Raw genomic sequence first — 11,182 nt, 5'->3', positions numbered from 1 at the left:
GCCCACGAATCAGCGACTGTGGTCAACGTGCTGATGTGGAGCTTTTTACCCTGTAGATTTATGACGGAGACGCTGGAGGAAACTTAAAAATAGTCCATCCTTCGTACAACAATGTATGTACAAACTCTTCCAGTGTGAAAGGTTATTTAAGTGTTTCTGCCTGTGGGGTGGATGAACGTCACTGAGGCGACCTTTGACCTTCCCCGCTCTGTAGGGGGTTTTACCTGCACTGTAGGGCCCCCCCCCCCCCCTCTCCCAACATAAACCACTGTCAGGTCCTGTCCTCCAAATCAAACAAATTCAGGATCATTCAGATTATCAAACATAAACGGGATTAGTGAGATATTTTAGTCTGGCTTCACATCAGAGCCATTCAAAAGCAAAAGCATCTGATGCGGCGTAATTAACCAGGGAGACGTTGAAAGAGGAGAAAAACAGCTGACGGAGCAGCGAGGAAAGAGGAAAGGTCAGGTAACAGACAGACAGCTCTGCGCGCGTGCGGCGCGTTGAATGTCGTCATAGACAGCGAGAGAAGAAACCGGCGGGGGAAGAAGGGGTTAGGAGTTCAACGAGGAAACATAAATATTTGACAGAGGCCAGATTGACAGGCGAACAAAAGGCACATTAGGAATTGTTGCTTTCCCACAGAGCAGAGAGGAGTGTCAGGTCCTTTACATCTGGACTGGTTTATTCCTCATTAAGTAACATCACACATATTCATTAAATAGCTTTATTTTAATAAAGCATTAAAGATTCACACTGTAATAGAAAATATTATTTTAAAAAAACAACCTCAAATATTTCTGTAATGGCTAAAGCTCACTTATAGAGTTTGTTAAACATAACAAGGGTACAAATAAAGTGTGAGCGCCAGACTGGGGGGGCTGTTTTACGAGCATCTCTAGATGCTTCCTGAGTCATGAGCAGAGCACGAGTTCCCTGGCAACTGTTCCAGCAGGACAATGGTAATGAAGTGATGACCAGAATCAACATGGACGACCTGCTAGTCCTCATATGAACCTGGACGAGGACGTGACATCGCCCTTCCTCTAAAGCGGGCTGATTACGCGTACTTCATGTTCTCGCGGTTGCTCCTTTATTTTCCAATGCAGAAGTCTTTGAAGATAATGTCCAGGATCTCCTCCGCTCCGACCCGTCCAGTTATCCGGCCGAGGCTCGTGAGAGCCAGCCGGACGCCCTCGGCTGCCAGGGCCAGGTCGACGTCACGGTACCGCTGGTACTGAGCCAGGGCCGCGCAGCACTGCTGCAGATGGGCCCTGTGGCGCGCCTGGGTCAAACTTGGGGCACCAACCAGAGGGTCGGCACAACTAGAGGAAGTTTGAGAGAAAAATGACATCATCATTAAAGACAATGTAAAAAAAAAAAAAAATTAGTCATAAATGTCTTCAATTTGGGAATGTACGACTCTTGGAAGTTCTGGAACAAGCTTTGAACAACAATGACTCACAGATTTCTGACGCTGCTGTGCAACACTGTGAGGAAGTCCTGCAGTCCGTCATCAGTGTGACAGGAGATTAGACAAACCGGAGGGAGTCCAGAGACCCGTTCCAGCTCCCTGTCCAGGTTCTGCCTCTGAACCTGAGGCAACAGGTCAGTTTTATTCAGCACGAGGAGAACGCGGTCCACAGGAAACACTGTAGAAACAGGAGTGGAACAGAGGGGATGCTGTGAATACACTGATATCTTTGGGACAAACAGTTTGCTGTGACTCTAATGGCGATGAGACACAGATTAATGCATGATAAGGTTTGTCATACCTGTCTCAGGCTGCTCTTGGAGGGAGAGGACACTCTTCAGGTGGTGCTGGAGGAATTCTGCAGCCTCTGGTGCATCAGAGGGGAGCTGAGCACAGTCAACAACCACCAGAGTCAAATCTGCCTGCTCCAATCTGAAAAAGAATCAGATCCACATTAAGAGAGAGAGAGAAAGAAACAGCAAACACACCCAACTGGCATCAGTACAGGAAGTCTTCAGTACATTCATGAACTAAGGATCAGAGGAAAAAACCTGAATGTTCCTCTACACAACACAGCCAGCCTCATGCTGTACCTCAGCAGGACACTTCTGAGACCTCTGCAGCCACGGGGAAAAATTATGAGTAAAATGTGATTTATGTCGAATACGTACGTGCAAATGTAATTCACTATAAATGCTCTATACTCTGGTGCCCTTTAGTCCCACAGTGAGCCAGCAGCAGGAACGGATGCTTGTACTTACCACATCCTTCCTGTAGTGACCCAGGTCACGATCCTCTGACATGCTCCCTGCACAGAAACGGTCTCTGCCCAACACAAACTGCCCGCCCTTCCTATAGACTCACCGCGCCGCCCGAATAACTTAAACAAACAACAGAAGTGAACAGACTGTTTGTGCTGACAATTATTTTAGTCACGTCTTCGTCCGGGACCTGGAAGATGATGGAGTGAGTCCCCATAAACCTTCCACTCCGTCAAAATTTCAGTGGTTTCTACCAAGATCCCAAGAGCCTTTGGCCAGAAAATACTGATAATTAATGTAGATTTGTCTAAAAGCCTGTAGACTCTGATTGGGATGATCGATGTGCGCCCCCACCCCCTGGATGTTTCTACAGAGCAACAATTGCTCCCATTCACCCATGATGTAAACAGTGGAAGCGTTTGTCAGCTAATGGCTGTATGTGCTCGTATCAACAGCACACATCTTGAATAATGTCCTATTGGAAAAGTCTACAACCAAAGTGGCCTCTTCATTATGCAACCTCCTGACTGTGTTTGTTCAAAGTATTTTTATCTGTGTCTGAGCACTAACATAAACTGTGAAGGTGAGGCAGACATTAGGAAAATATTAGACGTTATAGATGGGAAAACGGTGACTGATTTCTTCCTTTCTTTGTTTTCAGGCACATGTGCAGCCATTCCTATTCTAATTTGTTGGGTTTGTTAGTATGAAGGATTAGCAGTCACCGAAGCAGCTATACAACAAGCAACCCTTGCATAAAATACACCGAACACCATTGTCAAACTCATACTTTTAAAGTTCTGAAAACCCAGAAGAAACATACAAAGAAAAATACAAATTATGATGTTCATATTGTGCCATAAAAAGATTCAATGGGGCGATTTACTATCTTAAGTACTAATTGTTTGTAATTAATCATGACTTTAGCATTGAGGGGCTGTACCTCCTGCCTCTGTAACACTTCATCTACTTTTATTGATGCTCACTTCAGTTTTGTACAGAGCAACATGATACTAACGTGTTTAGAAGCATCAAATTAAGGTTTATGGTGTTACTAAATTAGTTGTATTGTTATTAATTTGTATTTGTTCTATTAGCTGCCCAATCCTAGAGAATTAACTAACAAAGTGACATTTGACCTGTGCCTTATCTCTGTGTACCTTTCTCGAGCCCGGCGGACCCCCTCCCTCTCCACGAGGTCTGGGCTGTCTCTAAGGCCGGCTGTGTCACTCAGGAGGACCGGGAAGCCACCGATATCCAGCGCCGTCTCTACCACGTCCCTGGTTGTGCCCGCAATGGGAGACACGATGGCTGCAGGTCTCTGGCCTACATGTGGAAACCCGTTGTATTATTATTGTGCTTATTTTCAATGAAGTCCACAGGGATACGCCAGCACACAAGATAACAATGTCCGCTCCTGCTTACTCATTAACAAGGACTCTCTGTAAACTGAGGACAAGGGGAAATCTAATCAGATCATGAAACAATGACAGGATCTAATCATCAGTTTGATATGTCACCTATTATTCTAGCGAGAGCAGTGAGGAGGCCCTGCCAAGCCAGGTTCCAATTACTCATTTCAAGATAGTTAAGGAAAAAAATATTATAAACTCCTATTCTAACTGGAAAAAGGAAAGGAAATGTGATGCGACAGGGGGGCTCCAGGCAACGTTTACCAGTAGTTTGATAGCTCAGTTGCTAAAGATTTATACATATTAGATGCCCAGTGCTTCATTTACTTTACTTCTATTAGAGGTGTTTCTTTGTTTAAATTGCACAGGTTTTAATCAGCACAGAAACTTGGAAAAGGTCAGTTTAATATTGATGTTTTCATGATGTGTGTGTGTGTTTACATACAGAGTGTGTTCAGCAGGCTACTTTTCCCTGCATTGGTGGCTCCTGCGATGACCACCTGCACACCGCTGCGCAGTCGCTCCCCCCTCCTCTCATCCTTCAGGTGTTTCTCCACCTCTGCCTGGAGCTGATGCACAGATTCATCCACTGTGTGTGCGTGTTTTTGGAGGTGGGCACATGGACAGAGGAGAGACAGGACAGGACGTGACGAAGGTTAGACCTTCGCGTTCTTTCTTGACCTCTGTGCTTTGAAGAAAAAAGTCACCCGTCGCCTGGATGAAAAATGGGCCACAGACTGGACTCTTTTCCGTGCGTGACTACAGCGGAAACTTCCAATACAACATATCAACAATATGTCATTTTTTGTCTAAATAAAACTGAGACTTTGAAAGACTTGAAGACAATAATCCATCAGGCGGAGAGGAGTTGAGGTAAAGCATAACAAAGACTACAAATATAACATAAACGTACTGTATTCATGCCAGACTTTCTATTTTTGAAAGCGGGGCTATTATTACCTGCCACTTTGGGCCCAGATTCTGCGCCACACAAAGACAAAGAGCAGTTCCCAAGCTTTAATGTCAAGCCCACATGGCAGTGCCAGACAGCAGGCGACAGACTTGGGGAAGGGGGACAACACAAACACGTGAGTGGGGGTTCAGCGTGCACGCTGCGACTGGCAGCACTATTCCTGCAGGTAAACTTTGAAGGTAAGACGAACGGCCCCACTGTCCATCTGACCTTCTCTCTTCACTTCCTACAGGAAACAGTTTTTTGGGTAGTTTGATGTTATGGCCTTGTCCTTGCAGACAAACAAAAGTAAACAGTGGACGGTTGATCAAAGAACAGGAAAATCAGGTACTTTTCTCGCCTCTGAGCTGCCTCACTTTTAAAGCAGAGGGGATGAAGGTTGTATCATCTATGTTTGCCAGAGAACAAACACGCACACGTACCTCGGTGTAAGACGCCATCCTCGATGAGCTCGTCTTCGCTGAAGTCAATGAAGGCTTCGACATGAGCAAGATACTGAGGAACAGAGTGAAGAAAACCCTCAAACCAGTTCATGCACACGTCCCGTTACCATGACACCCACGAAGAAGCAGCTGCGGACGTGAAACACTGATATGTTCCTTCTTTTTCTCTGATTAAATCAACATTTGTGAACTGTTTGACAAAAAAAAGGTCAGGTGACTTCAACGCATTTTCATGATAATTTTTTGTACATATCGATATTAAATACACACACATATAAATACATACATACACTGCAATTTATCATGAATCTACTGTTGTTGTTTTTTTGATAATTCAAAGATGTAAAAAAAATTGACACTGTTTTCCTTTTGCTTGATTCTCAATGCACGTGCGAGGTCCAGGAAGCAGCTGTAGTTGCTGTTAAAGAGACTTTCCTGATAAACTGGGTAACGTTCTGTCATTAGCTGCAATTTCCTTCCTCATCGACTCGCTCTCCAAAAATTTAAAGTTAACCAAAAAGCAAGGCATCAACTTAGGTTAAGATATTCCTCCGTGTTTCTGCATTAAAAATGATATAAGCTATTGTTAAATGCAGAAATACATCCTGAACCAGTAATTAATTTTCTTTTAAGAAGGTCAAGGGTTTTTCTGTTGAATAAAGAACAATCAACTCTTGTGCTTCTGTTCCATTCATCAATTCTTCAGTAATTTTGTTATATTAGTCCTTTAAACGGTCTTTCATAGTCATTTAATCGATCATTCTTAGGTATTGTTGAACACGACTGTGTGAAACCAGACTCCCTTATCTGAATACATTCACGGTAGCTGAGGTTTATTGTTTTTGCATTGTTTTTTCAGCAATGGCAGTTCGACCCCTGACACCGTACAGATGGCACCACGCGTAGAATTCTCAGAAACCTGAGTGCAAAACAACGATGCATTTAAATGCTTTCTGAAAACATCCTAGGGAAGATGGCATCAAGCATTTGAACAAAGTTTCTCACGGGAGATCTCCCGGACTGTGTGGTCTGATCAGTGGCCAAGACGGTGCACTAAATGAGGGGCTGGCTTACGTCCATGCAAGTGAAGTCGGTAATCTTTGACCTGTGGCTCTTTATTGCCTCAGAAAATCTCCAATGTCCTGAGATAAACACGTAAAAGACCTTCATACACGTGAAAAAGTGAAAACAGCACCTTCAGTCCTCCAACTAAGTACTGAGTGTTATTTTAGTTTCTTTTATGATAAATGTGGATTCATTTTTAAAATTCTGCTTTCACTTTATCATAGTGGTGTTTTAACTAACCTTCTTCCTGACTACAATTTAAGGTAACCATCCACACATGGGATACAGATTATCTCTTTGATTCTCATCATTAAAGAGAAAACAAGCAAAGTGCACATGCAGGAAATCTGAAAACAGGAAGCGACATATTCCCATACATTATTCCACCGACGGCAATATTGTATTGTAAAAACAGCTGCAATACAAAAACAAAGTTCAGGTGGAACTACTGAGGGCTGACCTACAACACAGAGCCAGCCACACTTTTCCAGCAGGTTTCTGGGAAATGTCAAATGTGATCATGGACCAGGTGTCCCTGGGGAGAAATTCAGGAGTTTGTTTTTTTTCCTGCTGCCAAACTAACACTGAGGTAGCCTGGCTCTGTCCACTGTCTGCTCTGTCATCTCCTCTCCTCCATTTTCCTTGCCTTTTAGCCATCACCCTACAGTTATAAAAACTACACAGAAAACTAATTCAGGGACAGAGAAGAGGGAGAAGTGTCAGGGCTCCCCAGTAATGATGATTTAGGAGTATATCTGTACACACTTTGATATTGTGTGTACAGTTGTCAGTGCTTGAGAGGGAACCCTGTTTACAGGTAGATTAACTCTTCAAGGTGCGTTTCTGCACCTTCATTCATCATTGCCAGTAGTACCAGCATTCTTGATGGCATTAGTAGTTCACCTACTCTTTTGAGCTGATGGCTCCAGTTCTGGTAGAGACGTCCCAGCTCTCCTGACATCTGCCTGAGAGCCTGTCTCCTCTGAGCTTCTGTTTCGGCATGGATCAGATCTCCGAGCCCCTCCACCTGCAAACGTCAACATAAATATCGTCATACCTTGACATCATAAGCAAACACTGTGTTCTGTTTAGGAACAAGCAAAGATTCCCTTACTAAAACGTGTGTTATTACGCTCTAAATGGCATATCGTCATGTGAACAGATAGCATATAAAAGAGCTCATTGTTAATAATTAAAGCTGAATTTTGCAGCCACTGACAAAATAAAACCCACAAAATAGCCCTGCAGTGCACATCCTTCTTCAATTTCTAAGTTTCAATTGAAATTATAAATAATTACTGACTGTTTGCATTTCCTAAACCTGAAATCCATGTTAAATTTTGACCATCACTGTTGAAATGAATTCTATTCACAGGTCTGTGAGCCTTTTTCATGCTCCTCTTGAATACCTCTGTTAAACCCATTTTCCCCGCTTGGAAGGCTCTCCGCGTGAACTCCCCAGCTTCAGCGGGCCTCATGCCAGGCACACTTCCTGAGAAAAACACACAAACACAAACACAGAGCGCATGCAAACATAAAGACATGTATGAGGAGCGAGGGGGGGGGGGGGGGGGGGGGGGGGGGGGGGTGCGCAGTGCCCACAACACACGTAGAAACGGAGGAAGATCAAATGCAAGATCAATGTGTCACCCTGGGTTCACATGGAATGAAAACACACACGACTGTGCAGGTTAAAGAGGTGACATTTTCATTGTTTTTACAGAAAAGTCTCATCAGCGGAAGACATCTGTAAAATAAAGGTTGTGAGCTTGACAGCAAAACAATATATTCTACGTGTTTCTTTTCAACAGTGTCTCAATTTGTTTTAGTCTGCACATACAGGCAAATGTGAGCTGAAACATGAAACATTTCGTTAATGTTTCTTGCAGCACCACAGTCATTTTCCCACCCCGTCTATTCCCAAGTAGCAATAATGGTCCATTACGCAGAACTAGCCTAACCATATCGGATGATACAACGCTGCCCTCTGGAGGGTCGGAGGCAGGAAAGCAGTCGAGGACCACATGACGCTCAGAGTAAAGCATACAAAGTTAGTGCCTTAGTTTTTCTGGACGTCTACCGGTCCCATTACTGGGTTTGCTGGTATGGGTTGATATTTTATTTTGCAGTACATGAAATTTTCAATTCTTGTTGTGCTCAGTTGCATGAACGTGTTTGTAACGCGTATGTTTTACCTAGCGCCTGCAGCACAGCAGCAATGACAGCAGCACCGCCATGAATGTGGAACTCCACGCTGTCCTCTCCTGTGAAGCTGTGAGGACCTTAGGGCATGAATCCATAAGAGACAACAACATGAAGCACATCATAGACCATGCCTAACAATCAAATTACTATAAATAAAATAAAACATCTGACCTGGGAACCAGAAGACAAGTCCACGGTCCAGTATTTCCCTGGAGTTAGGGTCTGTAATGTTGCGTAATGAGGCGGTGCGGGGAGGAATGAGGCTGTGTGTGAGCCCAGCCAGACACCTCAGAGCTGTGGATGAAGCTGGTCCACTGGCTCGTATTACAGCCACCCCACACCTGCCCTGGCCAGAGGACAGGGCAAAGATGGTCCCAGCATCCGCCAGTCCCACTGGGAGGTCATGAGAGACAGATCTGCAGGGTGGTGTTACTATCCTGGTGAAATGATGCAAAGCTGGGTTTGACTTCTATCATGAATCAGTTTGTCCGTAAACTGATGGACAAATACAAGTATCATGTGAAAATAATTATTAGTATTCAGTCCTAGACTTGGATACATTCAGAGGCCTTCATGGGTGTCTGATATTTCAGTTGCAATGTGGAATATTCAGAATCAGTAACAAACCTTTTACTGAGTGTATAAAGAGCAGGTGTCCGTATGCAACGAGAAATAAACGACAGTATCATTGTTGTCCGACAGCGACATTACTAAAAAAAACAAAACTCAATGCACAGAACAGACATTGCAGAGAACACTGCTGCCACCACAGTGATGTCGCAGTAGCTTTAGCTGTTAGCCGAGGTCGTTGTTAATAAGAGTCTGAAGCTTTCGCAAATACTACTGGAGCTTCTTTGCCTCTTTTCCGTTTACATTTACCACGATGTTGGTGTCTTGCTTGTGATTGGTCAGATTTTGTCCAACACATGAAAAGTTCTGCGCTCACGTATCTAGAACCTGTCAATCAAATGTAGGTTCCACCCACTGTACGTTGTTAAAATATGTCCGTGTAGCAACTTTTGTCGGCGTTAATCTTTAGTCCCGTGTGCGTGAATGTGACTTGTGTGACAAAATTCTGTGTGACGATTGATCTGCTGTTAAAAAAAAAGAAATGAAAAAAAAGACGAAATCCGGACACATGTCTTATCAGTATTTGAGTAGAGTATAGCAACAGATAATATTTATGTCCGCCAAGGTTATGTGAAAACGGCGTTTGTTTGACTTTGACCTAAATAACTCAGATTTTGCTAAAGATTTCCAAGAAATGTTGATAATGGAACATTTTGATGTTTCAGATTCTCAGATCTTTTTTAAATTGATTAAAACAAACATCCTATTGTCATCTAAATGCCAAATCACAATGATAGGTTCAACTACAATAGACACATTTAACCAGGTAATTCATACTCCTAGTCCAGAGGGGTCCCCCCACCCCATGAATATATGAATACATTTGGCAAAATTAAAATGGTCTGAAGAGAGGAGAGCTGAGAACAAAGAGGAGAGCAACATACGTCGTTTCTCAGACCCTAAATTCGAAACTTAAATCAAGTTCAGTGGTCGGTGATTTCATTTTGACTAAGCAATCATTTAAGTGTTTTGACCAGTTATACTTTAAATATAAGTCCATTGTCGCTTCAACTGTACTCGGAGAATTACTATTTCTATACTTCCATCTAGTGGTAAAAGTGCACATTGCAAGAACTTAAACATGTCCTTGATCTCTCCGCCTATTAAGTTTATATTGGCTTCAGTTTTGTGCTTATATTTCTTTGGTTCAATCAATTTGCAAGAATGCACAAAAATACTATCAAACACAATGTTGCAACTGTGTGTTTGTGCACGTACCTGAATACTGCACTGCAGGGACTCACGTCCATCAGCCCAGAAGGTGGTGAGTAAGCAGTATTTGTGCTTGAAGATAAGGTACCTCTGATCTTAGAGGCGTTTGGAGGGGGAGGGCTATCTGTAAGTCAGCCTGCTATACAGCATCTACCCAGGGGTGAGGGGTGACCAAGAAGATGGACTGTGTGGACATGTCCGAGATATGGCCTGAGGAACAATCTTTAAACCTGGGAGTTCAATAACTGATTACCTGCATGTTAATGGTGAATGACTGCGAGCAGCCTGCAGCTGTTAACCGTCAGTGGACAAACATCATTGCCTATTCTGAACAGACTGCGATCGAGCCCTCAGATGTGATAAACTAACCTTTACACAACCACAACAGATGTCAAACTGCACAGTTTGGTCATTTATGACAGCACGGGCTGCATATTATTCACACAAAGTCCTTGAAACCTGTGATCATTATGGAGGATGTTTGCAAGTGAGCTTCTCTATGACATGAGCTGCAGTATTTGCCAAGTTTAAACACACAGTCAAGGCAAGCTAAGATCCTGCTTGGGTTTATTGCTGCAGACAGCACAATGGGCAGGACAGAACGAGAGCTGCAGCAAATTAACCTTCAGCAGCACTTAAAAACAAATATCTAAAGGTGTCCACGACTGAATGAGTCATATTCCGCTTTATAAGAAGGATTAAACTCTCGTTTACCCATGGAAAACACCTGTTTTATACCTGAGATATATACAGCAGAAAGGATAGTATTTTAAATACCTAATTAATTAATCAATTTGAGGATTTCAAGATTAATTCTGTGCCAGAGGTGACTTTGACATAATTGCTGCCTTGGTGGCCTAATTTCTGTTCAAGGAATTCTGTATCTGGGACGATCATAATGATCATTGTAGTAATCGCAGTGGTGTGTGTGCGTGTGTGTGTGCGTGTGTGTCCCACTCCCCCCTCTCCGTCCTTCTCTCTCTTTGTCCCTCCTCTCTCGTGCA

The 11,182-nt window shown here is 43.4% G+C and overlaps 1 protein-coding gene across 2 annotated transcripts; it reads right to left on the bottom strand.

The window, feature by feature from the left end:
* Positions 1–660: 660 nt before the first annotated feature.
* Positions 661–9,259, bottom strand: gtpbp3 (GTP binding protein 3, mitochondrial). Of its 2 annotated transcripts, none has more exons than XM_029828668.1 (11): positions 8,964–9,259; positions 8,508–8,752; positions 8,327–8,413; positions 7,541–7,623; positions 7,039–7,158; positions 5,046–5,118; positions 4,096–4,239; positions 3,399–3,564; positions 1,779–1,909; positions 1,469–1,655; positions 661–1,328 (listed from the first exon to the last, which is right to left on the bottom strand). In XM_029828668.1, exons 1-11 carry the CDS (start codon positions 9,023–9,025, stop codon positions 1,097–1,099), a joined length of 1,530 nt encoding a protein of 509 aa, XP_029684528.1. In that variant the 5' UTR covers positions 9,026–9,259; the 3' UTR covers positions 661–1,096. The 2 variants fall into 2 exon arrangements, with proteins under 2 accessions (XP_029684528.1, XP_011617657.2); XM_011619355.2 differs by having other exon boundaries at positions 8,508–8,773; positions 8,964–9,258.
* Positions 9,260–11,182: the final 1,923 nt, after the last annotated feature.

This window comes from Takifugu rubripes, chromosome 20 (genome assembly GCF_901000725.2).
Source record: "Takifugu rubripes chromosome 20, fTakRub1.2, whole genome shotgun sequence".
NCBI lineage: Eukaryota > Metazoa > Chordata > Actinopteri > Tetraodontiformes > Tetraodontidae > Takifugu > Takifugu rubripes.
Note: the sequence above shows the minus strand (reverse complement) of the source record. Positions and strands in the feature narration are given on the sequence as shown.

Coding starts and splice junctions, on each gene's coding strand:
- gtpbp3 (XM_011619355.2), bottom strand. CDS start 9,025: ATGATACTGTCGTTTATTTCTCGTTGCATACGGACACCTGCTCTTTAT. Junction 5,119..7,038: donor GGAGCCATCAGCTCAAAAGA/GTAGGTGAACTA, acceptor TCTGTTCCTCAG/TATCTTGCTCATGTCGAAGC. Junction 1,656..1,778: donor CCAAGAGCAGCCTGAGACAG/GTATGACAAACC, acceptor CTGTTTCTACAG/TGTTTCCTGTGGACCGCGTT.